General features: G+C 44.4%; 2 protein-coding genes across 3 annotated transcripts in view; one reads left to right on the top strand and one right to left on the bottom strand.

The window, feature by feature from the left end:
* Positions 1–10,589, top strand: part of AGK (acylglycerol kinase) — a 34,697-nt gene extending 24,108 nt beyond the window's left edge. For both annotated transcript variants that reach the window (XM_057374472.1, XM_057374473.1), the window contains exons 11-15: positions 370–505; positions 1,586–1,683; positions 3,916–3,986; positions 8,148–8,232; positions 10,116–10,589. In XM_057374472.1, the coding sequence (XP_057230455.1) occupies positions 370–505; positions 1,586–1,683; positions 3,916–3,986; positions 8,148–8,232; positions 10,116–10,253 (528 nt within the window). In that variant the 3' untranslated portion in view covers positions 10,254–10,589. The remainder of the gene's footprint in view (positions 1–369; positions 506–1,585; positions 1,684–3,915; positions 3,987–8,147; positions 8,233–10,115) is intronic.
* A 4,868-nt stretch (positions 10,590–15,457) lies between these two features.
* DENND11 (DENN domain containing 11) lies at positions 15,458–27,062 on the bottom strand. The gene is made up of 9 exons (XM_057374471.1): positions 26,999–27,062; positions 21,816–21,915; positions 20,596–20,754; positions 19,759–19,912; positions 19,383–19,521; positions 18,785–18,916; positions 18,452–18,602; positions 18,190–18,258; positions 15,458–17,090 (listed from the first exon to the last, which is right to left on the bottom strand). The coding sequence occupies exons 2-9, from the start codon at positions 21,908–21,910 to the stop codon at positions 16,895–16,897; spliced, it is 1,095 nt and encodes a 364-aa protein (XP_057230454.1). The 5' UTR covers positions 21,911–21,915; positions 26,999–27,062; the 3' UTR covers positions 15,458–16,894.
* Between the last annotated feature and the right edge of the window lie 6 nt (positions 27,063–27,068).

Here is a 27,068-nt window from a genome sequence, read left to right as displayed (position 1 = left end):
TTGATCTTGCTGGTTTGGGTTGTTCTCTCCAGCCAGAAGCAGCTGTGTCACCCTGCCACACATCAGCAGCAAAGTAAACATCCCTTCACCCTTGTTCAAAGAGGGGAAAGCACCCTCACTTCTGTGCGGGGAAGGATTAGATTAGCAGGCTTGGGAGCTTTTTGAAACTGCAGAAATRTCATCTCACCAAATAAATCTGGAGACTGGAGAGCCATAAAATAGGCTGAGGCAGTGGTGGGGTCTGGCTAGCTCTGCAGGACTATGTGGGAGTGCAGAATAAATAGGCTACAGGACTAAAAAGAATAAACAGCTAAGTGCTAAACAAAATGCCCTTTTACCTTCTGTATTTCCTTTCCATGTAAATGCAAGGAGTGGCCTCAGAAACATGAAGCTGCTCTCATGTATCTGGGTCCAACTGAGAGACCTCCAGAAGAGGAGAAGCTACCCAGACCTCCTTTCCCTGTGAGGCTTTTCAGACGACTTCGATCATTATTGTTCTCTCCAGGTGAGCTGCGTGTGTTTTGGCATAAACTCACAGGTAGGCTTTACTCGTGTAATAGATCCAAGATGTGTTGTGTGGAGGGCATGTCTGCTTTACTTTACTGCTGTCTTTTTTATTACTATTATTTATTGATTTGTTTGTTTATTGTATTTATTTATTTAAAYTGTGATTTTTGTCAAGATAGTTACRGTGCTATCTGTCGGAARTGGAACRGAGTAGTCCAGCCAGTGTTTGTGGTCTCATAAACAAAGATTAATTTGTAAAGTGCCCAGGGCATTCCCTGGACTCACAGTTGCCATTGCTGTGGAGGTGTCCATGGAAGATACTTGGCATTTGTGGGTGAGCTTCTTGAAATCTTCATCCAGCAGAGTAGTGAGCTGGGAAGAGAGGAGCAGCCCTTKTTTGCCAGGGTGGGGAGAGTTGCTGACACAGAGCAACAAACGTTACTTTAAATAGAACAGTAAAATTTGGGCCATGTAGAAGCCCTAAGTTTCTCTTAGTGCATTAAATTTCTTTCTGTACCATAAACTTGGTTCTTTGTGTTCTCTGAGCCTCTCTTGGGCTGTTGCCTGGGCAGTGCACGTGGCAGGCCACAGGCAGAGGGAGAGTGTGTATTTTGCACAGTCTGGTGCAAAAACCTTGTCCCTCCTTAGCCAGCAGGAGTATGATCCAAGTGACCTTGATATGAGAACTGAACTGTGGAGCTTCCTCCTGGAGAAAGTACATATTACCACAGCATCCTGAATGTTGAATTCCTGGTTTTTTTGGTTTCAGCACTTCATGAATTTTCTAAATGTTCCTGTAACCAGCCCAGGAGATCTGTTCATCCCTGGACATAAGGACTCACAGRGCTGTGATGTACTGTGCTTGACAGTCTTTTCTGCTATTGTGTAAATGCTGATGCCATTTTTTTTCTTTTCTTCAGTACTCCCAAGCTGCCTTTTCCTTTTTTTAAGATTTTGACATTTTAGAGAAACAAAACTGGTGGCCAAAATTATTTTTGTGTCTGGCATCATTCTTCATAGTGATCTGTGTAATCAAATTCCACTTAATGATTGATAATCTTCTCTTCCTAATATGCAGCAGCCCCCAAGGAGGTTGCCCCAGAGGACTGGGAAGACCTGAAGCTATCCACCATTGAGCTTTCCATTGCAACWCGGAACAGGAAGCTTGATCTAACAGTAAGACCATGATAAACTGGATTCCAAATGYTGCCAGCCCACAGAATCTTCCTGTCTTGCTAAACTCCCATTCTTGTGTCTGTGTAAATAACATTCATGCTAGAAAAGGCCCACAATTAAATCCAGGAATGGGCAAGTTTCAAAGCCAGTGTAAAAGCACTGTAAAAGTAAAGTGTAAAATCCSAGTGTAAAACTGGGATGCAGTAAGATCAGAAATGATTTCTACAATGTTTCAGTAGCCAAACAGAAGTTTTAGGATTGTCTGTGAGTAAACCAAGCACCAAGAAGCATTCATTTCCCTCTTCACCTATGTGAGAGTGATTCTGTTTTATCAACTGGTGCAAGAAGGAAGCTGAGCATGAAGGTCTGGCTGGAATTTTTGCTTTCTCTCTCTAGTTTAGGCTTGCAGAGTGGAGTTTAAAATAATTAGTACTAGGGAAAAGATAGGAACTACACTCATTTGAAGGAAAGGAAATGCAAGTGGTTGTGGAAGAAGCAAAGCAGCAAAGGAACTGTTCTTGTCATAACCTTCTCAGCACATTCATGCTGTTCATTGATTTTTTTAGAACCTGTCTTTGGCTTTTGCCTGTGTTTTGGTGCAGTTTTACTTCTGTGAAAGCAATTTGAATAGATGCAGTCTTTAGTTTTACTGGAAAATGCTAACACAGTGATCCTCTACTTGTGAGCTTCCCTTCATTTCCTTCTCATGGCTGCCCAGSTTACCAGGACGTGTTGAACATTGCAACAGATTTCTTGCACAGAATTAAGGGTCTTAAAGATATGAAAACTTTATTTGCATTGATGTAATATCTTGTAGGATCAGACCCAAAAAACCCAAACAGGCCAATACAGCTTTCAAAATGTTCTCCTGTTTTTTCTTGAGAATGTGTCACATGAACTACTTTAGTCTTCTTCTTCATCAGTGGTTTATGATGTGGACCGTCAGTGTCCTAAAAATGGTAGAAGCTAGACAGAAACTAGTATTTGGGTATTCTTTTTACTGCTTCCTAGATGGCACTTGAACACAAGAGTTGTTTGCTGAACAGGATTGGAATCAGTGATGTAAAGTAAAAACAGACCTGTCAAGAACTGAAAAAGTCTCTAATTGCCACAAACGAGCCCATATGCACTTTCTGTTGTTTTGTTGGTTTTGTTTGTRTTGTCTCCTTTAGATCTTCAAAATGCACTTTAATGCTGGTTTTGAAAAGAAAAAAAAAGAAAAAGAAGTGATGTAGGGTGCTCAGGTCTCTTGCATAGGCTAGAGAAATGGACAAGTTCATGTTAGACCAGTTGTACTTTTCTGTTTCCACAGCTGGAAATATTCGGATACTGCATCTTTTTCTTTTCTTTTCTCCAAGTGTGGACCCCTTATAGCTGCTTTTAACTGCTGCTCTTGAAACCATTGTCCCTGTAGCCCTCAAAGCTGAGCAGCAGCTCTCTGGAATCAATACCAGGCCATATCTGCTGGCTGCTGCCAGCCACTCCTGTCTCTGTGTCTCCTCTCAGGTTCATGCCTGGGCCACCCCATGGAAGAGAAGCTGATAAAGCCATACAGATGCAGCTCAGGCAGTGCCAAGGCTACCTCTGCAAAATAGCAAAGGAATAAACCAAGTTACACTAATAGATGCATTTATTTTTACTTTTGTCATTTTGATTGCATCTGCATTAGGACTTTTGCCAGGACAGAAATATTAAAATAAATAAAAAAATAAATTGCGTCTTAATCAAAGTTGATTTCCTGGAAAAAAGGCTTTAATGTATACTCAGTTTAAGGGCAGGCTGTAAATAGGAAAAAGGAGTTTAAAGGWTTGATAGATACCAAGGACACTTTGATTTCCAATTTGTATTGTTTAAAATTCCCTTATTGTAGTGTCTGGTGGCSAAATGTTGTATCATTGTACTATTACTTAAATTCATGAAAGACCCATTGAATAGAAATTAAATTAGTAAACCTAAGAGATCTGCTATTGTCTTTAAATGTAACAAGAAGCCAGTGTGTGAGTCATTATTTTGCTTCTTGAAATATTTGTTGAATATTCATTAATGGGAAAATACTGTCTRTGATTTACAATTCAGATCTCAGAGATTTGAGAAAAGCATGAAATACAGAAAGACATCTTCTGCCTCCTTTTGTGGGACAAAGGACTGGGCATTGTGTGAACATATTGCAGTATCATGGGTGTGGCATTTTCAAATGTTAACTGCTTGATTTCTGAATCCTTTTTTGCACAGCGCACTGAGGACTTCATGGACATTTGCATTGAAGCAGATACTGTCAGCAAAGGGGACTTTGTTGTCAGAGGGTGAGTATGGGAARGCTGCAAAAAGGGGATGATGGGATCTCGGAAAAGTGTGCTGGTTTTTTCTCCTTTTGTTCTGCAAAATTTGGAAGCAGAGGACTGCAAAGCACACTGATCAATAATGCTTCATGTACACTAATAATTTTGTTCTTTAAAATTCTTACTCATTTTGTTTCTGTAAACAAGGCAGAACTCCAGAACTTGCAGTGTCAAGCTTCAGAACGTGGAGTTCTTCCTGGCTTCTGAGTTTGCTATACYGTTCATGTTTTCCCCCTGTTGCCTTAAGTCAGTACTACTAGGATACTATGATGAGTAACTGAGTTTTATAGGCAGCCATGCAGACCTGTCCCCAGAATATTTAGCCCTAACTGCTCAGTGGGTTGAGAGGTGGGTCACAGATACGGTAGYACTAGTGACACCTGTAATTCTTGAGCTGGGATTAGACAGACCCTGTGCTAAGGGAAGAGCTTCCTTTACTCARCAGCTCTTGTGAGAAATTAGGTCTGAACTGGAAGAAATTCTGAGACGAAGATGTAAATGTCAACAGGGACTTAAAGCAAATGTACTGGTCCCACTTGGGCATGGAGTAAGACGATTGCAGGTATGAAGAAGCAGCTTGTGGAGAAAGTGAATGTTACTGCTTCCTTTGTGCTTGTGATGTCTTGTAGTGTGCTTGTTTCTCCTGCTCTCACCAGACACAAATCAGAACTGCTTTTTCCAGCTCCTTCTCACAGTCCCACTCACGAATACATTGCGTCTGTAGTGCAGGTTTTGCCAGCAACAGATTTTCCTGCTAAATCCAAGCCAGCTCCTCTCCATATTACCTTTTTATTTACTGTTTTCTCAGTCTTAAAGCTCCCTCTAGTGAAATCAGCGGGAGGATTTCAGTGCAGTTTTACCTGCTTGYTATAACCCGAAGAATTCCTGCAAGATAGTTGTTTGTGATACTTATGGCAGCTCCAGGCCCATTATTTGAGCATCTCTGGAGCCTCAGTGGGCTTAGAATCTTCTGACCTATGCATATACTCTAAGTCAGGCTGCCACCTGCAACTACTTTTAAATTGCATGAGCATRTGGACCATAGGTTGCTTGGGGCTGATTTGTTTGCTTTGAAGGCTACAGWGGGAAAGGAGCAGGTGTTTTTCCTATGAGAAGCAAGAGAAATCTGGTCTCCTGAAGGAGAGAGATGAAAGAGGTGCTGTTCTGGATTTTCAAATATTTTGCTAGCAGAAAAATGTGGATGAGTTTGTGTGACTTAAGGGAGGCAGATTCAAGTGTATTCCCACTGTAAATAGCATCTCCTGTGTTGACTGGACATGCTTTCTGCAGTTGTATGGCACATTTCCTGACTGCAGTTACAGTGTTATGCAGAAAAAGCCTCCAAGGACCATTAATGTTGCCCTGCTGTCAAGAGCTAATTACAGGCAATACTGAAAGCTTTGAGCWGTTCAAGCAAAGTTCAGAGAAACAAGCTCTTTTGATTAAATAGTGCTAAAAAGCCTGTAGGTAACAAAGACAAAGGGGGCTGTGTGGGGTGGGGGAGCAGTGGGAGGGAGTGGTTAGTTGTACAGAGAGGAGTCACAGCAGAGAAAACGTGCCTTGTTTTTTCAAGGCAGAATCAGGGTGTTCAGAGATCCCACTGTGCCTTTGTCAGCTGGGTTTGAGTCCAGCCCATTATCAGAGGCCCCCCCATTGCCTAGCACCTACAGGTTTGTCTTTGGAAATGTGTGCAACAGTTCTTTTCTTTTTTAAAATGCATAGTTTAAACACCAGAATTTGGGGGGTTGAAAAGGCTTTTAAGGGAAATACCTTATCAGTGCAGATATCAAAGTATTTTTTATATTGGAGAGGGCACTAACATGAGCTGATGAGAACTGATGGGTCACACATTCAGCAGGAAACTACCATGGCAGGTTCTGGCAGTGTGTGTGTCTGGAAAGCTGTGGGGGTGCATCAGAGTGTGCTGGAGGGCAGCTGCTGTTGGATTTCAGAGAAAGGAGGAGGTCATYCCATCTCTGGCTGTGGATCAAATTTGTGTGAACAAGAGCATCTGCAGCAGCCATGGAGCTGATGTTTAGATAAGRTGGGGGAAGAAGAACTGGTTACAGTGGAGTGCTTACTTAGATTGTGTATAGGTAARTATGGAGAGCTGTCATTCCAGGGCATGAGCAAGTTAGCAGCTACAGTGCAGAAAACTAGGGTTGTTTTTCTTAGAGGTCTTCATGTGAACCATTTAAAATTGGCAGCTTCTGGATATGAAAACTGGGTTACAATTGTGTGTTATGTGCAGTAGGTGCTATGGTTCTCTCTCTCCCTGTATCTTTGTGATTCCACGTAGAGTGGGATGCAGCTATGAATGGACACTTGCTGCTAGACTTTAGGTGTTGTTCTTGTTTCACACTGCTGTCTTGAATAAGGAGCAAAGTGTAAGGGAAGTGAATTCTGATTCTTTCATACTGGGCCATTAGAGGGGCAATCACTGCAAGTGGAGTTGTGTCTTGCTTCTACCAGTGTTCTCCATTAACTGATTTTTAATTCCATGTCGTGGCTCTTTTGAGTTTACCWTGACCCCATAATTACATCTCTGCAGAGCTTCATGTGCCCTCATTGACCATAAAAATCTGCTTGCTCACCAGAGTACCATAGGTAGGATCTTATATGTTAATCTCCAAGCAGGTTAAACTTTAAGTGGGGAATCTGCTGCTTGTTTGTACAGCATTGTATAAACTGACTATTGCATGCCATCAATGATTTATAATTTAGATTGCTGGAGGATGTTTAATTCCCTCACAGGCACTCATCAATCTTTTAGTGTATACATATTTGATTAAAACCAAACTTTTCACAGTTAATGATGCTTCCGTCCTTCCCTGCCCTTTCCTTAGCTTTTCTTCCTTTGTCTTTGATTATCATCTCCTGTTTCAACYCTCTCTTCTCATGTTCCATCTCTGGGATTTTCTGTGACTTTAAGAGGCGCTTGCCTTCCTCAGGGCATAGAAGACTTGGTGTACAGGGAGATTCTGACATGTTTTTGTGAGTTCTTTTCCTGGGCAATATTTAAATTCACTCTTCTTTCATATCAGTCTAGAGAGGAAAATTCGGGGACYGCAGGCATTGCCTGTCAGAGGAATATCTGTGATAATTCTGCCATTCTTGAGAGTTGTGGTGTATTAACACTGTAATTCTCTGCTGTTCCCTTTGCTATTTGTGCATTGCTGTCTGTCTGGAGGGGGGCCCAAACTGAGATGTTACTGCCAGGGGTGCACTGCATCCTTTGCCAGTGGCAGTGTGAAGGTTATGTGTGTGGTCAGTCAKGTGGCCAGAGGAACGTCAGCACAGCCCAGAGCTTGTGCTCACTCTGCAGCAGCACTTGTGGGGAAAAGGAATCACAACTTGCTGTTCTRTAACAGCTGATCCAGCAGACGTGGAAAAGATCATGTGGCACTTGCACCACCAGCTTTCCAAGACAAGGAAATGCCTTCTTTGGTCTCCCTTTTGACATCAGCAGGAGTAGGAAAGGAAGCAGCACTTATCTATGTACTGTACATAAATCAAATCTCACAGACATCAGAAGACAGAAACTGACAAAACTGAATGTTATTTGGAATGGRTAAAATGGTGGGGGTTTCTTTATGAGTGATAACAAAAGCAGCTGATAAGAAATGTCATGCTGATTAGTGTTGATATGAAAAATGTGGGGGTTTTATTTGTTTTTACATAGTAATTTAGTGGTTCAATACTGCTATAATTCTGTAACTTTTTTGGCTTAGTGTTGGCTTAGAGTTGGTTATGTTGCTGGTAAGTTTAGGTGCATGGGATATTAGGAGATGATAGTCACTGTGTGAAGTGCACAGTTCAGCGTGGAAGTGAAGAGCACAAAACTCTGCTCTGTGTTCAAAGATGCCAAACTGTATGATYAGATATATTCAATGGGCCTCAGAGCAGAAGCTGGTTGGAGGCTCTCGCTGCATTCTGCTAGGTATTGACTGCAGCCGAAGAGAGAAAGTCTCTCTTAATTTTTCACAGTTAGACCCCMAAATATTTGTATATATCTATAACCTCAAGTTTACCAATGCATAGTGATTTACCACAACAAAATGCCATCCCTGAAGAAGACTGTTTCTGAAACATGTCCTTACCTTACCTCTCTTTTGGTTTGCACAGAAGTAAAAAGATGCGTGATCCACTTATGTGCCCCGAAGGGAGTCAGTGCATCAAAGCCAGCAGATGCATCTTGAAACTTCCAGAGGTGAGAAGCTGAGAGAGCTAAAAAACTCTTGCACTTTGTTTCCTTGTACTTGTTGATGCTGCACTTTAAGAAATTCCTGCTCTAAATCTGGGAGATTTATTACCCTGCAAGTGACCACTCAGTTCCACAGTGCAGCCAATGAGTCCTTTGCCAGGACAGACATCTTGCAGTTCCCCAAGAGGTCTGTAAACCTGAGGGGGAGCTTTATTCTGCTGGTAGATCATGGCAGATCTGTGAAGACAGTGGTGGTGGTTAAAGGATCTCTTGCTTGAGTRTATTGTTTTTGCACTGGAAGTTCCGCCTGAACATAAGGAAGAGCTTCTTTACTGTGCAGATAATCAGGCACTGGAACAGACTGCACAGAGAGAGTGTGGAGTCTCCCTCACTGGAGATACTCAAGAACCATCTGGATACAATCCTTGCACTGTGCTGTGGGATGCTGCTTGAACAGGAAGGTTGGAGCAGATTCTCCACTGTTGATTCCAGCATACCCGTTCTGTGATTCTGTAATTTGCAGATCTCTTTAGCATTGAAGATGTGTGTATTTTGCCCTAGAAGGCATTGTGCTGTAGAGAAGAAGATAAATATTAGACTCAAAGGAGGGTAAGACAGTGCAAAGGGGCTCAGATCAGTATAAGGAAGTGCCTCAAAACTTTGAAATGATGAAAAGAAGACTATGCTTGCCTCTGTAATTTAGATTTGTCTTTTCCTGCCTCTGAGCTGTTACTGTGGCTCTGGGAGGACAGTTTCTTGTTTTTACAAGGACATGAAATCAATCTCATAGGTAATTTGTGTCTTCAAGTGATCTATCATTTGGCAAAATAATTCCATATTAAGGGATGTGTYGAAAGGCCAAAAAATCTGTCCCTACCAAGTAAAAGTCATGAATTATGATGCCATGATTAATCAGTATCCGAATACTTGCGTTGAATGTGGATCATGGCAGTTTTGTGATTCTGAAATAATACTCTGGAGTGCTGGGCTGAGTACAGTTGGGCCATAAGTAAGGTATAGAATGAGCTGTTGATAACTGCAGCTGCTGCTAAGGCCTTCAGAACATGGATGCATGTACAGAGCTGTTTGCCTCCATGACCTAGCTCCAGTGAAGGAACTGGAGGCAGATCAGATGAATCTCAYCAGTTTATGCTGATGGAGATGGACTGCTTTGCTGTACCTCAGACTGCCAGAACTCGTACTAATTCCTCTTAACTGTGCTGTTGTGGTGTCCGAGTTCCCTTGGAGCTGGTTTGAGGATCCACATAGCACAGCCCTCCCATGAGTCAAGGGCACTCAAAGCAGTCACTGAAGTTGGTTTTAGTTAAAGTCAGCCTGCCATTTTGATGAATGGTTTTAATCACATGGTGACTTTATCAGCATTAAAGAAAACACTTGAGAAATTTCTACTGCTGAGTAATTCCTGGCCAGTAAATTACTTTGCATCTCATGTTTCAGATCAATATAGTGAAACAACACTGAAAGGGGTTTGTAACGTGGATTTAATAGAAGTTACTTAACAGGCATTTCTGCAGATTAGTTCGTGTCACCATTGGCAGACCAAGATCTAAGTGTACATAATTGTAGTTCCAATAGCAAAGAATCCTTCAGTATAAACAATGTGGGTCATTAAAGCTTCCTAGCATTTAATTATTACTAATTAGTAACTAAGTGAGGTAACATCTTATGCACCAGACTTTTAATACATTCTGTGCAGTGAAGGATAGCTCTCCCTGTGTTATAGAGAGCAAATTGGGTGGAAGGCACAGGGAGGGGGACATCTCAGTTGAGACTCGGGTAAGTATTCATCTGTAATCTGTTGGTGAAATCAGGTACCAGCATTACAGCCCTGCTGAAATGTTTGATGTTTAACTGTTCTCTGCACACAGGGCACTGAGGGATCCTTTGGCATTGATAATGAGGAATATGAAGCTATGCCTGTGGAGGTGAAGCTCTTACCCCGGAAACTCCGCTTCTTCTGTGATCCCAGAATGAGAGAGCAGATGCTGCAGGCAGCAGTACAATGAGAATCCATGGCAGAGGGGGCAGTGTTCACCAGTCTTACCAGGGCCTCTTCAAGGCACATGAGAACTAACTTGATTAACCCCACTTAGACTAATAAGCCTTTTGGCTATTTTTATGTGCAGGGTACTTCCACTGGAAGTGTATTATTTGGGGTTAAAAATGCAAACGAAAATTCTGAAAAGAAGCATGTTAACTTGATGGCATCTTTTTTTCCCCTCCCCCAAGAAGTCGTCATTGTTCCATGTACAGCACTGCAGGCTGAGTGCTGTGTGCCAGATGCTACTGTTGTAATGCAATTGTATATTAAAGTAAAATGAAAGTATATTTGTCTTTGTGTTCTAAGAGTTTAGGTCTACTTCACCCATGTATAAATTTCACAAAACTGGGATGCTAGAAAAAAAATTATTTTGGGGGGTAGTAATGCTAAGGAATTCTATGAAATGTTGAAATTGCCACATTAAAACAGAGGGTTGGTTATCTGCTATRCCACAAATTGGAGATTGGTGATAGAAAGCTTCAGAGCAGGTTCAAAAATGGTGATACAAAACTTCGGAGCAAGTTTAAAAATTCCCCCTATGTATCTGGATGTTTATGTTCATTTGTTTTCTTCTTGCCAGATTCAACAGCACAGTTCCAGTAATTAAACAGTAGAAATATATTCCTTTGATCAAATTTAGGTATATTGCAAAGAAGCAAATTGATAAACATCATTGACCCAAAGCTGTATGAAGTACATGTGGAAAGACTCATTTAACAAGCTGAGTCTTTTCTTTTTGGTAAGTATTCCTTTTATTCCTGCAGCAGTATAACAACAGTAAGGACATCCAAATAACTTGTATTATTTATTGTGTCTGATTGTTTTTCTCTAATGTAAACAGTGCTCACCACTTCGTATGCAACCTCCATCCCCTTGAGCCTCAGTACCATAACCAGTTTGGTTGCTTTTATGAGCTTTTGTTTATAGCTTAGCTTTAATTGCTGGAAGGAAGTATTGCTGACTTAGGCAAGCTTATCTACTGCCCTTATTACAGCTTAGAAATKCACATGATTGTGCCTTGCTTACTGGAAGAAATAAGATTGACCCTTATTTTTCTGATGTGATTGTCTGTAGTCCCTGTGTTACACTGTGGTCTAGTCTAAGTTCATCTGTTGACTCTGCTGTTACCAAAATAGGGACAGAAAGGAGTTGGCTTCCAGCAACTCTGTTAAGGACTGAATCCTGGCTGCCTGTGCTCCAACAGCATCCTCTGCTGGAGACAAAGGAAAAATGCCTGGAAAGGGGAAGCATGGTCTGCATGATGCTGAAACGAAACTGATTGCTCTTCTTCCCTGAACTCTACTGTGGAGATGATGACCTTTAAAGTTCCTTCCAACCCCAGCTGTTCTATAACTCTTGACCAAGACTGAAGGGAGTAGATGCCTGCTGATTCTTTTTAATAGTTACGCTGGTGATAGAACCTGTTTTTTGCTGTCTTTTAGTTTGCAGCAATWAAGAGTGCCCAGTGGAGCCCTGGGTCACTCTCCAAGGAACACTTGGAGCACTGCTCTTTTTGCTTGCCACAGAGACTCCTGGAACATTGTGCTGCAGCCCCTGGCTCACTCAGAGTCAAGGACAGTTCTCACCACTGGAGCTTTTCCTCAAGTTGATGTTGCTGTAATAAAATCAGCAATGTGGTTTTTTTTTTCCAGTGGCAGGAAAGACAATGCAGCAGCCCATTTCAAAAAGGTAAGCTTTAATTGTATTAAAAAATACCCATGTTTTTAGTAAGCAGTTTCTCTACAGAGCCACAGGCCTATGGGAGCAACCACACATCTGCAAGATGCAAACAACATCAGAGCTGTTAGAATTACAACCAGCCTGCTGCAARGGATGAGATGTGAGAACAGGCTCCTTGTTCATCTGTACCATTTTACAGGGAAAATCAGTAGTTCTCTTCCATAGCATCAGACACACAGCTCCCATTGCAATGTGATTCCTTGCTTGAGGGTAACCAAGAGATCCCTTCAGAATTGAATCTGTTGATGCTGTTCTGATGTTTWAAGTTCCAAGAATCATCTGAGACACAGGCTGGTATTTAAATATTCATATCAGCATAAGTGGAGTAGCTTGTATAAATACCATTCAAGTAATTTTTCTCCTTCCTCTGCAGTTCAGTGTTCTTCCAGTGTGGGGTAATTCTGGACCTCTGAATTGCAGCGTTCAGAGGGGAGGTAAGAGATAAGCTCTACATAAAATAAGCAGGGGCTGAACCTACCATTTACAGTGTTGAAGAAAGGACTCAGTTCTCATGTTTCTGTCTGACAGCARCACTAAAAACTTTCTTTGTATGATTTCAAGACAGGAAGGAGGAGCAGAATCCTAGGTCCCACTCATGAAAACACTTACCCTAACTTCAACTTCCAGTCCATTCTAGAAGGGCTTAAAATACTATAAAATAAAAAGGAAGGATAACAACCTAATGATGGACCAGCTCAAGGCACCTGTTTATTTTGACCACAATTAAACATTCCCATTTGAATGGCATGTTGCATTAACCAAGATCTAAAGTCCTAGTTCACAGGTATTTAGTACCCTCTGTTTTAGACAGATCACGCTAAGTCAATACATCCCCTTGTGAAAGACATTTCTGTTGTCTTCTATAATCACTATGCCACTGGGGAGGTGGGAACAAGACAGCAACTAATTTAGAAATAATGGCTATGATGAGATGAAAGTTGGGGTTAGTGTGCATGCCCTGTACCTACACTTTTGCATTAGAACGGCCTGCTATTCCAGAAACCAGTCTTTCCACCTCCCAGAGCAAAGCATTCAGAGTCCCTTGCAGTCTGTGGCCAGGARGGCCACAGCTACTCACAGCTTTTTGCTCATTAACTTTGACAATTGTTGAAATGGGGTATCACCATAACCCTGCTTTACTGAATAACTTGTACAGGGAGCTGTTCTCTTGAAAAGGTGATTAAACTTTCCTCTGCCCCTGTGAGTATCTGGGCAGGCAAGTTCACCTCCTGTGACAGACAGGACCATTAGCTCTAAGAATCACTGCAGTAAGTGCTTCATGTATGCTAGAAAAGAAGACAGTGGCACATCTGTAAGACAAATCTGAATTCTGATTCCATAAAATGCCTTTCTCTTAGTATCCATTATAATTCTTTATTGTGCTTGGTTTTGTGCAGCTTGGCCTAACCTTGCAGTGAGGAGACTTTTGGATGATTTAAGTATCTGGCATGGTATTGCTTGTTCAGATTGAAAACCTAGCTTTTATGTCTCTCACAAGCATTACCCTCCAGTGCAGATAGTACAAGTAGTAAAAATTCATTGCTTGATTATACATTTCTAGTGCAACTTGAGTTAAAATGCATTATGAAGCTCTTGTTCTCCTGGTTAAAGTCAAGCAAGTACCAGCTGAGAACCTGCCAGGGCTATCCAGTGATTTGAGTTTTGGAGAAGAACACAGCGGGGCACAGGACAGACCTGCTTACTGTAACCACCATGAAACWGGGCTGTGATCACAGCTGCTGGCCAGAGACATTACACCAAGAAAATGAAGGCACCACTGTAAAGGCAGAATACTTCAAAGAGAGWAGAGGATTTCATAGTAATCAGCACTATCCTGTTATGCCACATTTTCCTATCTCTTTCAATTCAAAAYGGAATTCATTCAGTAGCTGTCTCCCTTCCAGCTGCTAGTATCCAACAAAGCACCTTCTGAGTGCCCAGGAGGCGATGYTGAATGTCTGCACATAACTGCTGTACCTTGAATTATGTTATTTCCTGGAAAGATAAGACTCAGCTAAACTGGTTCCACGGAACAATCCTTCATGTCCCAAGCTATAACCATTTGTTTCTCTTATGTACCCACTACCCATTTATCGAGGACTTTCCATATGACAGCAGTAAAAGCAATATATTTTAGAAAAGGAGTGCATGTGAAAAGCACTTCCACAGCAAATCAAGGAAGGGTTAGGAGAGGAAAGTCTCATTCTGTTTTCTCTCAGACAACTTCCTGACTTTTGTAGCCTGGAGAGACTTGGTAGAGAAACAAAATTACAAGGAAGAACAAAATTACAAGGAAGAGCAAAATAGGCTGCAGCCATCCAACTGGATGTAGCACATGGATGTGACTTCTACAGTCACTTGCTTGTTGTGATGTTTCTGTACCTATACTAGTGCTAACCACTGAAGACCGAATTTCTGGAAAGCAGAAATTTAATAAATGTCAAGTAGCAATTTCAGGAGGTTCTAATCCCTGGGCTCTGGCAGTGCTGTCTACTGGACTTCATGAAACACCACAGTGCTCCAATGCAGGGTGTTTGTTAGAAAGCCTCTGCAGTGGCTGTAAAATTTCAACAACAAATCAAAGGTTTGTTTCTGTTTAGGTTAGTAAAAGAACTGACAAAGAGAAAGTCATAAACAACTGACCACAGCTGAACTCTGTAGCAAACYTTCAAGGAAGTGAGAGGAAAAATTGCTAAAGACTGTTTTTTGGGGGTTTTTGTGGTATTTGAAGAAGTGACAGCAATACAGTGGCAGCTATCCTTCCTCAGGGATCCTCAATGCAGACAGCATGTTAAAACTGAAGTGGAAGTTAGAGAAAAAATGTGTGGCGATTGTGGGCCACTTTTATATTTCAGGTGTCAATTTAAAAACAAAGCCATTTCCTAAAGAAGAGATTCCATTAAATGATACTCARCTGTTTTTACCTTTCTCCATTTTTYCCCYCAGCCTTCTAAGGATGAGGATRTTGCAGTTGTGAGCAAYTGACAATACAAACAGGAGCWTATTTTCTTCTGTAGARAAACATMYRAAGYCTTGAAAAAGCAGCCAGGGGRGTGACTGTTCAGACAGGCAGATTGCAGGAACAGAATATGCTGAAGCTYGTACCAATTAACTGTGCAATGAGGCCCCTGATACCACACCTCACTAAAACTATGCACAGCAAGCAAAACTACCCCTTTGCTGCAGACAGCCTTCAAGGAAAAACAGGACATGCCAGCCTCCTCCTTTCCACAGAGGGTATGCTTGGAGAAAATTTGCTTCACCTGTTTCTAAAAGGTGCTTGCCTGTTTAAGTGGTGAGACTTTGGTGGTTCAGGCTCTGTCTCATCCTTTAAAATGCTAGGACAAATGGATTCATCAGCTACAGTTTGCGTTTCTGCAGACCACAGAAAGCCTCCAAGGCTGCTGAAATTTAGAAGGATTGAAGTAGCTATAGCCACAGTTCAGGAAGAACAGTTAGCTTAAAGCTGATWTTGCTGCTGGCTGGAGGATTTGGGGCAAAGCAGTATGTCACACCTAGAACCTGCAGTGCCATTCTTGGATTTTGCAAGGCAGAGGGAATACTCTTTATTAGGATAGCATTCCTGGAGGTAATGACTGGTCCTTCATGAACTGAATCCTATTCATTCCCCAGCGTAAGAATACGAGAACACTGTTCATCTGGTTTTACAGCTGTGCTCAGGAAAAAAGAAAGACTTGCATTTAAACATTGCTCCTAGCAGCTGTGCCTGTTAAGAACACCAAACCCCAAGGGAGCCTTCTGCAAACTTCAGTTGTTTCAGCTGAAAGGTCTGTTCTCTGTCTCAAACAGAAAGCCAGGGATGGCAGCAGGCAGTGCTGAAGGCTCAACAAGAGGATTAGCAAACAGTGTTAAAGCAAAGGAGCAACAAGTGCCATCAGCTACAAAGGAAGTAACATTAGTTAAAGCATACTTATTGTACCCTGTCCAGCCCAGCACCATCTGAGCTGAGGCTGGAGAGCAGAGTGACTGCAAAGTGGCTCAGTGGTGTTGGTCCCTGTTAAATGGGACACCATCTTGCTGGTTTGAAGGTTTTAAACCAAAGCAGCAGGTGTGATGCAACTGAAAACCAAAGGCAGTGGTGGGATGGATTGAGKAGAGGGTGCTGTTCTCCAGCTGTGAGATAGGTAGGTGCAGTCTCTGCCAGCTTAGACCACCTCAGAGGCTGGAAGTGAGACTGTGCTGCTCCAGTAAGCATAGTCATAAGATCCTGTAGCGTCCCCAATCCCAAACTTGCTTCTGCTGTTTACAAGGAAGGGTGGCTTTACTCCAGTTCAGCTTAAAGTTGGATGAGGAGTGTTTAAAGGAGTCCTGGTTCTTCTCATTGGCTTCACTGTCCTCACCAATAAACTTGGTAGGACATATTTATGAGACTGGGCCATTATCAGCTTGTGCTGAAGCCCTCTTCAGTCCCCAAATGGAAGGGGGAGTTGATAGGAGGATTTTCCAGCCAAGTCTCAAAGCTCAGCTGTAGCATTTCACATTGGTTGTCATCAAACAAAGTGCTTTCCTGAAGTCTTCAGCCCTCAGGTATCCAGTCTAGGCCAAAACCTAGTTATCACTGGCAACAGTGAAGTTTGGTGCAAAGGTGCCACTGGTCCCGGCTAGACAAAACAAAAAAAACACAAATGAAAGGGAAAGGGAGACAAAACCAAAAAGAACYCTAGAACAGGTACTCACAGGGAAGCTGAGTGTGAGAAAATAAAATCACATTTTGTTTCAAAATTATAAATACTCTCCATATAAAGTTAAATAACTGTGGCTGTGGTGAGTTCCAGTGATCCTCCTAAGCAATGTCTGGYAGTCTTTAAAAAGTGATCTTTGCTCCCCATCTCTCTTGCTCTCAGTTTAAGTGCAGCAGGGGTTGTCAATGACTAGCATGACATCGATGCCATACACTTCCAGGAGGTCCATAAGGAAACTTCGATCCCCTTGGGGATCCAGGCCCATGCCTCGTGCGTGGTCAGCTGTCAGGGTCTTGTCCTGGCTGGCTGACACCTCCATCAGCGTCTGGAATATGCGGTTGTTCTGCTCCATGAAAAACCTGTAGGGTAAAGCCAACAAAAATCATAGCATTGGACTTCCAAAAAGACAGTGTGGGTGGCAGAGCTCCAGAACTGCATCTAACTCCCTTCAACCAGAGATCCCACCTTCTGAGGCGACACTGTAGTACTTTCCCATTGACTATATGGATGCCCCAGAATAAACAAAGGTAGAGAAGTAGCTTTTAACTGAGAGTGGTGCTCCCATCCAGCTGCTCTGTGGGAGGCATTTTCCTCAGAAGCCACATTATCAGCTAATGTGTGCTCTGTGGTCAGCAAGCAGCTACATCACACCTACAGCTCCCATAATGTAAAGGAGAAAACGGTGTTGTCACCCATCTGATAAGCCAGTGAGTAAACAAACTCTTCTTTACTGGTGCAGAACCTCTCTCACACCAGTAAGAGCTACTTCTTACCTGTTGGTTTCCTGGAAACATGTAAGGCTATTCAGAAAGAGCACTGGCTGCACCTGTGAAGCTCAAGAGAGCTCTGCCTTGACAGCCCTTCACACAGTTTCATCCCATCACTTCTCACCTGCTGCAGGGTGTGAATAGCAACAGGCAGTGAAGGGTTTCAGAGATGGTAGACATGTGGTTTTCATCTAATTCTGTACCTCCCACTCTGCACCCAGTTCTGGTTCCTCTGTTTGCCAAGTATGAAGTCAGCCACATCAGTGGGCCAATCCTTCACAGGCGAGTCTTATCTTCATACTGTGCCACCCCCAGCATGGTACAGTGCCTGCTTCCCATGAACACTGTCCATTCCAGAGCCAAATGTTCTGGCAAGAAAAATCCTATAGTGTGTATGTTTTCAAAAATGGGAGGGGATTCTTAGATCTCTAATTGTGTTTTTGAAATTCACTTCTCCCTCCCGGCACATCRGAGAACCCACCGGATACTACATTTTGGCTTTTCAAAATGAAAGGAAGATGATCTGAAGAGGAAGAGTCAGTCTGGTTTTGGAACCCTAGAGGAAGAAAGCTGTCTATGGAATTATGACAAACATGTTTCATAATATGCCAAACCAGTGCAACATGAAATCAGTGCAAGAGGCTCCTTAAAACTAACAGTGTCCAACTAAGTGCTAGAGATGGCTACTCACAGGATGAAAAGGTCCTCTTCACAGGAGCTGCAATCCTCACCCACTTCTTGAGAATACATTAACATCTGCCTAAGAGAAGGGAGATGGGTTAATTGCACATACCTACTGTGAACCTCAAAGCATGAGAAAATCAGAATTTTCCAGGGGTGAACTGAACCAGTGAGATATTTTGAAAATACTACAACAAGGTGGGAAGCTCAAAGGAGCAATGTCATCTTSATCCCACATCTCCTATCAGGACCACACAGATGTCTGTTATTACCTTTGGTCATTGAGCCGTCTGTACTTCTCCTTGTCAGCATTGTTAATTTTCAGGAGCGGTTGCAGATGCTCATGATGCGTCTTCACATTCTGGTTGTCCACRTAGACATCATAGAGATCCCGTTTCTGCTCAAAGATCTTTTCTGTTGTACCTGCCAAAATGAGAGAGGATTGTCAGAGCAGCTTTCCCAGCAGACCAACTGTTCTCTCCTGCTTTCCTASTTAGTCATTCCATGCACAACCTATTTCTCATCAGTTCTATTCCACAGTCTGCTTTCTCAAGACATTTTGCAGCCTGAAGCTAAAAACATCATACCTAATCCATCATACTTACAGGCCACGTATGATACTTCTGTCTCCAGCATTTCTATGTCTGCCACATTCACGTAGAAGAATGGTTTGGACTCTGGGACAGTTCCTCCAAGACCAGGCAGAGAAACATTTGCAAGGCAACAGCAGCAATACACTGTGGACAAGAGAAGTACATCCTGAGATGCTTTTGGTTTCCCTCAAAGGCACTCTGAACCCCACTTGCCCAGTTCTACACGCCTCTATGAAAACAATGGTCAGAGCTCTGCAATGCCCTTMAACACCAGAACTTCTCAAGTGATGACATCCTGTTTTGGATAAGAAATAATCAGTTCTCCCATAGGAATCCCACATTCAGAATCCGCAGATTCAGTCAATGCTCTTACTGTCCTGTGCTGACAGGAACTGAGTTTGACAGTGCCAGATGTATCCTTACTCAAGAGGCCTGATGAAAAGCATTTGGTAGGAAATGTGTAAATGCAGCCTGAGCGGTATCTTCACGAGGGATTGTCACAATGGATTTTGGAGACCTGCATGATGTCTGTCCCTTCAGTACTCGCAGGCATTTCTGCAAGGCTTTCAGCCTACCAGWTCAGAGCTCTGCAGTGTCCCTGGAAACATACCTCTGTAGCAGACAACTCCGACTGGGGGCGGYGAAAATATCAGGATGCGCTTGCGCAGCAGGGCAAACTTCCAGAGCACGAGGATCTGCTCACCGAAGAATTTGATGAACTGAGACATACAGCCAGCAGGGTGTGTGATCTGCAGGTGGAGCGAAAGGGAAGAAAACAGCTCAGAGGTGAAACARGGACACATGCACAGATGCTAAGTCTAAATGTAGGAGCAAGACCAGMACACAGCTTGCCACAGTCCAAGTAACAAAATCTTCTCTAAAGCAGCCTACAAAGCGCGGGAGGGACTGCTTACATAAAGGAGTGTGAGGCACCAGCAAGGAGCAGCACTCTGGCTGTTCCTGCAGGCCTCAGGCACCTGCCTCACCTTCATCTCTGGGTACATGTATCTGTGGATGGAAGGCAGCCAGTGGACAGGTTGCTGAGAGCCGGGGGTGCCCTTGCTATCAGGGAGAACTCCTTTCTTGTCGTCATAGAATGCCTCTAGATGGGAGTAGTGCCCTGGCATCTCCAGCTGGTGTCTGRAAAAGAAAGGGAAAAAAAGGGAGATCTGTGGCATCTCCAGACTATTTGTTTAGTGCCTCGCCCCCAGCAAACATCTGCCCTCCCAGCTAAAAGGGATCCTGGCTGCCTCAGTGGCACAGACACATCCGGGGGGCTGAAGAAGCGTCAGGACTAACAGCAGCTCTCAGTGCAGCCTGAGAACACACACAGGACTGACACAGGCAGCGAGCTGGGGTGTGCATAGTACTGGTCCTGTTCAAATACATTCAGGTGGGAACGGTTTTCTTTTGTACCATCACCATTTTCCCTGCTAGAACCACCCAATACAGCTGAAGCACACAGCTAGCCAGAATCACCATCACAGGCTTAGAAGCCTTTTGTAAGCCTGCAGTAAAATTAGTTTCAGAAGGAGAAAAGGGGAATTTCTTGCCYTCTCAACTCTCCCTGTGACACATCTGCCTACAATAAGTGGGGTTTGGGTGGCATTTGACTAGTCTGTTAGGAAGGAACAGACTGCTGCTAATTGGTTCCTTGTCTCCTTCACACTGTGAACCTGGAACACTTTCTGGAGAAAACCACTCAAGGAAGTCACAGCACWGCATTGTGGCCAAATTCTCACTTGCCTAAACATGCTCTCCATAGAAGGAACATGACCTCTCCCAGGTGGGGAATGGCCAGTCTGATTCCCAAGGGAACTTACCTGACCTGGTTCTCCAGGAAGTGCATGTACCTATAGAGCAGGGTGTAGGAAGGGGAGAGAATGCCCACAGACTTCATGCGGGCACCACGCTCTAACTCGCTTTCCACAGGCATGTTGGCAAAGCAGGCCAGGCCAAAACAGAGTCCTTTCCGGAAATAACTGGAGAMAAAGGTTTGACAGAAGGGTTAACGTTGAAAAGAGGAAAGACAAACAAAGAAAGGTAATTGAGTGCTAAAAATACTSATTTGGGAACATAGTTTCTTCTGTAAGGAAATCCCTGAAATCCCATCCTGCTATCGGAAGGGCTGAGGAGAGGCCTTGGGTGTCCCAGTCTTCTCAGTGACAAAACAGATTATATGGGCAAGCGTTCCTAGGAGTTCCCACAAAAGCCCCTACCAGCCACATCACAGGCCAGTAAGGAATGCAAGCAAATAAATAACTTGGAAGGAAGACCAAGAGAATGCATGGTTCAGTCAATGCAAAGCCCTTCCTCCAAGGAAGAAGTGCAGTGAATGYAGTTCTGAGTACAGTCCAGCTACCTGGTCATACTTTGAGAGCCAGCACACTGGAGCACACTCTGCTTGACTACAAGGGTTCAGTTCCCATGCTTTCAAGAAAGTAACTGTTATTTTTGACCAAAAGTGATTGTGACACTGCAGTTCATTGCAAAACATTGCTGCATTGCAACATTGGGTTAGCAGAATGCAGAAAATTCCTATCTAATGTGTTTCCACTGAAGGACATAGCAAAGGAGAAAGTGARCGAGACCTGTTCATAACAACATTTAAAGGAACCAAAAGCCCTGGCAGATTTAAGAACATTTTTCTAAGTCCTGTTCTTGCAAAATCCTTCCCATTTTCGATTCTGCCATTCCTTCCCTTTTGCCCTAGGCCTCTGCTAAGAGTCCCAGTAGTGGCAGTGTGGTATCATTTGCCCAACACCCATTAAAATTTGCTCACCAGTGACAAGCAGGCCTGCCCCATTCACCAGTTGGCCTCCACAGCCAGAGCAGTCATACAGCAGATCCTTTCAGCTGGTACTCAATATCATACTGAAAGTATCTGAAAAGTATCTTTGGCTCAGCTAGAAACAGTTCAGCAAGCAAGTTTCTGCAGAACCTTAGTTTCCTAGATGGTATTTTTCTTGCRTGTTCTGAATTAAGAGCTGGTGGTGTAGATGYACAACTAAGAAAAGATGTAATATARCTCAGATGTACTCACATGAAATCTGACTGGATTTTGTGGGACCCACTTGCCATGGATTTGAATTCCACACCTTCCAAATCTATATCTTGGGGTAAACACCATTCCACCATGTTGCCTGCAGAGAAGCAAATYAATTTGGGTAAGCTTGAATACAGTATTCGCTTCTAAAATGCAAACATCATCAACAGCAAGTTGTTGCTTTTCTGACACTGGGATACCAGYAACAGCACTCTAGCACAACTCCTGAACTCCTACATTGTCACAGACAGTGGCAGACATACAATAMTCCACACATCTCTTGCAAATGTTCCTTGTTGTAGCACAACACACAGATATTGCAGGACTTTGGGGCCACATCTGAAGCTAGTGCTATTTTGTGGGTTTATACCTCATAAGCTTAATCACAGAGCAGCTACAATTTTACCTGACAGTGGATACGCTTTGGTCTACAGGAGTATTCACCCCATACAGAAAGAGCCAAAGGACAGACTGCTGCTCTTTTGGGTGAATTWCTGTGAAAGCTCACGCCACCACCAATATTGTCCTGTGGCTGTGCTTGGCAGGCCTGGTCAAAAAGGAACTCCTAAACCACCATACAAATCATCACTTCTTCCCTGAAATCTCTCCTATTTTCTTTAGGATAGGAGGAGTTAGCTGAACCTTTATATGGAGGCTGAGGTGATCAAACTACTGCAATGTGTTTGTGTGTGCTAGAATAATCAACAAAAAAAGTGCATCAATTACGAGCTAGATCAAGATCAGCAAACATTTGTCACCTGACAACCCAGCCAGAAAGCATGCAGTTGTGCAGGGGAAAAGGCCACCTGAGGGGCCTGATCCTGGAACAGATGACATCAGGGAAGTCACAAAGTATCCTTAAAGTATCCTTAAGTATCCTTTATCCTAAAATCAAGTCCAACAAGTTTACCATGGGCAAAAAAAGGGTGACTTCTCATGCTTTCCCAAGCCAGCAGTTCAGAGCCCAACCTGCTCACCTGGACATTCTCACTGCACTGAGATGTGCTCCAGATTTACCCACTGAGTTTATCTTCTCTGTCAGCCTGCCCACAGCACCTGAAGTCATGTGGCTTTGTTTTACAAACAAGGCAAATAAACATTCTTCAGAATAACGCAATGGCAGATACAGCACAAAGGTGCTTCCTACTGGCTCAGTCATTCCCCTGCCYTTTGGGGTGAGMATCCCAGCTRTGCTTGCATGGACAGCRAAYACTGGAAGGGCATTACACTTAGCCAAGACTCTTGGAGATATTTAAATCTGAGGCCTCGTTTCTGARGCCTGTCTTTTGTCTCATTACTCATACTGCACAAATATATGCCTGCACAGGAATGGGGCTTAGCTACTGACATTTAAATAGGCTATTTTTCTTCTCACATGGATGCTGTATTCAATAGACCTCCCCCAGTCCTGCCTGGCAAGAACTTCAAAAAACCCAACAGCGTTAGGCATGGCAACAGGAGAAGTTTTGCATCCAACTCCCCACTTGCAGTTTCCAAGCAGACCTCTCCCGCAGAGCTGGGCTGGCCGGGGAGCAGCGCAGCCTCGTGACCCCGAGCGCAGCCCTGTGCAGTCACAGGCGAAAGCACAGAGCTCTGCTGTGCAGCGCCTTGGCCTCTGAGGCGTGTGAAAGGCTGGCAGAGAAAGCAGTGACATCATAGCAGCCCGCGCGCTCCCCTGGAGGGTTTGCAGATTATATATAGATGGTGCCTTTTGTTGTTTGGGGTTTGTGTGTGCCTGTTTGCTTTGCTTTTTAAAGGAACAAGACCCTTCCTTGAAAGAGTGAGGAAGTAAACTCTTGAGACTGTTGCCTCATAACCACGAAATTGTGGTTAAGGCCAGATGTGTTTCTAAGCCTTGCAGAGCAGAGGATCTGTTATTGGTCATTCCCTATAGATTAATAGATGGRTATGCAAGAGTGCCATCAAGAGCAAAGGAAAATTGGCTTTGTTTAGTTTACTGACTGTCAGGTGTCATATCCACTGAGGAGYTGAAGTTCAAATGGTTCAAACAATGCCTGCTCTGTAGCAGCAAGAAGGATAAGATGCCTTGAAAGAGATCTTCACCCTACTGGTGACCACAAAACCAGCTCATGCCTCACATAGCTATTTTTTTTTTCTGGGAGCTGCCAGGAGCAACCTGCACCTGTGCTCCTGGCTGTGCCTCATGCCACCCTGCCCTATGAACACACAAGCGACGTGGCAGTCRGAGAACAAACGCGGAGATTAAAAAATGGGAAAGTCAGTCTGGTGAAACAGGAGAGCAAACAAAGGAGAGACTTCACCCAGATGCGATATGACTGCCAGCCTGCCTGAGAGACCAGAGGAGGGAGCAMTGTTGTACAAAAACAGGAAGCATTGCCCTTCCCATGGAGAAAGCGGCTCTCGTGCACACAGGAAACTTTCCAAGTGAGAGTCACCCAGGTTTAGAGAGCGAGCTAGTGATTTTGCAGAGTCAGATGTGCAGATCTGATATCCTGGAAGCTATCTCCCACCTTCAGGTCAGGTCTGAACCAGCACTCATTTCCTGGTGTGCAAAGTTAAGGATGTTCTTCGTCTTTCTCTGTTATTTTATTTCCACTGGATTTTTACACACGCAAAAAAAAGGCACCAGCATTTGGAGGGCATCACCCAGCCATCCTCACTATTAGATGTTTCCCCAGAGCTTTAGGGTCCCCAGCTATGCAATGYTAGCTTGTCATGCCAGGACAGGAGAAGCACAAAGGGTAACCTAAACATTACATTCACTCTGTTTCCTGCATGGAAGAAATGTGGGACAGAAAACCAGAATGTTTGCGTGTTCACTGGTGCAAAACGCATCACTTCCCTCTCTTCCCTCCTTGTCTCTCCTCATTACTTACAAGCCCTTTAAGCTAACAGAGTGTGTGGGACCTCCACAAAGGTGGCTGTTATCAGCTCCCCCACAGCAGCAGTGAGGAGAGCTCCTTCTCAAGTGCCACARGGCTCACCATGCTGGAGGTGAGGACAGCACCACTGATTCAGAGGSTGCCTCTGGCTCTGACGTCAGTCACTCGCATGAGCACTGACAGTCACAGGGACACCGGAACTGTAACAGTGACCTGGCAACCCCATAACCTACCTTTGTAAACTCATCACATGATGCTTCTATACACTGAGCTCGTCTGCTTCAAGCCCTTCTAAATTTAGGAGAGAAGCTGTTATGTTCTTTATTAGCATAGTCACCACTTCATGCTTCTACCCTAAACCTCTCTTGCCCACTTGCTTGGCTGTAGTTGAGCAGACACCACCTGGCATAACCACCTGTCCAGCCACCACCAGAAATTCGGCTGTTCCTGTGTCTCAGCAAGCTGCCAAAGGAGGTCTGCTGTGCTTTTCCTGGGCAGGATCAAGCAGGTTTCAAGCTCAGACACTAACTAGGTGATTTCCTTTCAGTCACACACAAGGACCAGATGCCCCTACAAACATTACAGAAGGCCTTCACCATCTGATGTGGCTGTCCCAGTAATTCCTGTATTCTCATTTTGACTCCAGCAAGTTCACACCACTGCAACTTCAAGATCGTTTTTTCAAGTCCACATCCTCTGTAGGGCACTCTGCTCCCCACTGTACAGCTGACATTTGCTCACAGTCCTATCATRCTCCTTACATTCATCATCCATGCTGGGTAGCAGCAGGAGGCTGAATCCTCCTGGACTTGACAGACTGCACCAAGGCTGATGACACCCAGCATTAACTGCACATCAGATGTGAGAAGAGCYGTTTCCCAACTTTCCCTGGACTTCATTCAAAGCAACAGCTGGCTCAAACAAACTTCTGAGAAAGCTCAGCTTTCTGCCAACTAAGAAAATCTCACCATTTCATAGAAGGCATATGCTGTCAGATTGAAAAGACACCCTGCTGTTTCTGCAGTCATCCAGACTCTTTCATGCTTTGGATACTTAGGARAAACACCTCCCTTTTCCATCTCCCGTTGGAAACGCAGGCATTTCTCTTCACTACCAGGCCCTCTTGTGAGCATGATGTCARTTACTTTMCCCTTCCACTRAAGAACCAACCTCACTRTGCATTACAGACCTCTGTCCTGTCCCTAGTGCTTTTGCTATAGATTTGCTAAGCAAGTGCCTGTCTCATAGAAAAAGAGAAGCTCACTCCCACATCTGGATGCAAATGGGCTCCTGAATCTTTCTTTTTTGCCTCTGCACTCCAGGTTGGTGCCTGGCAGCCAAAAGACCCAACAATCTGTCTYGGGACATCAAACCCCTGTGCACAGTAGTTTGATGTACCTGGTCACAGGTACAAGGCGGGTACTGACTTCCTATCTGTGTTGTAACATCCTGTTTTGCAGATGGTRCTGGAGCAGCAGGGCTTGGAAAACAAAGTTAAGACATTTTCTGAAATGCTGATTTACAGATTCGAAATTAATAACCTCTGACAGTCAAAGTGATACAACACCACTGCACTGACAGAGATGGATATGGCAGTGAAAAGTGGAAAATACRTTCCAGTGCCCCTCTCCACTCCTTCAATGCACTAAGTCCAAGAAATCCCACCARAGGCCAGCCTCTAAACACACTGGTCACCAAGAAATACACAGCCGAGCTGCAACTGCTGCTGCTGGTGATCATGCCCTGCGAGCCTGCCGGATTTACGCCTGCCACAAACGCCATCCATCACCGATAGCTGCGGGCAGATCTGCGCCACTCCACSGAGACAGAAGGATGCTCTCAAGATGCTGCTAACAGGTTGGTGCCCTCCAGGCAGCGCTGGGCAGAGGCTCGGCCCAAATCTGTGCGGGACACAGGGGGTGCCCCAGCGGTGTCCACAAACTCCCTGTGTCGTGATCCCTCTGCTGTGGGGCAGAGGTACCACCATCCCTCTCGTCGGAGCGGCAGCGGGCACGGCGCCTTCCTCCCGCCAGAACTTCTTCTCGGCGGGATGGAGACCAAACGCAACCAAATCCCCTTGTGCTCCGTTTTCAGCGAATGCCCGCGCCCCCCGGTCCCGACATGGGCAGCCGTGCGGTGGAGCCGCGGTCCCCGTGAGGGCAGAGGGAGCCCGGCTCCTGCCCGAGTCCGGCGGGAGGCGGGGGAGCGGTCCCCAAGGGATGCCCAGCCCCGGCCGCATCCATCTTACTCCGGCGGCACCGGGAGCCCCAGGCCCGGCCCCCGCGCCCCGGCCCGCCCGCCCCCGGCGCCGCTCACCCGTGCGGGGGTCGAAGGTGACCACGAAGACGGCCACGATCTGGTCCTCCTCCGCCTCCGCCCGCTGCGG

This window comes from Malurus melanocephalus, unplaced genomic scaffold, assembly GCF_030028575.1.
Source record: "Malurus melanocephalus ecotype Western Australia unplaced genomic scaffold, MMel_1.1 scaffold_226, whole genome shotgun sequence".
NCBI lineage: Eukaryota > Metazoa > Chordata > Aves > Passeriformes > Maluridae > Malurus > Malurus melanocephalus.
Note: the sequence above shows the minus strand (reverse complement) of the source record. Positions and strands in the feature narration are given on the sequence as shown.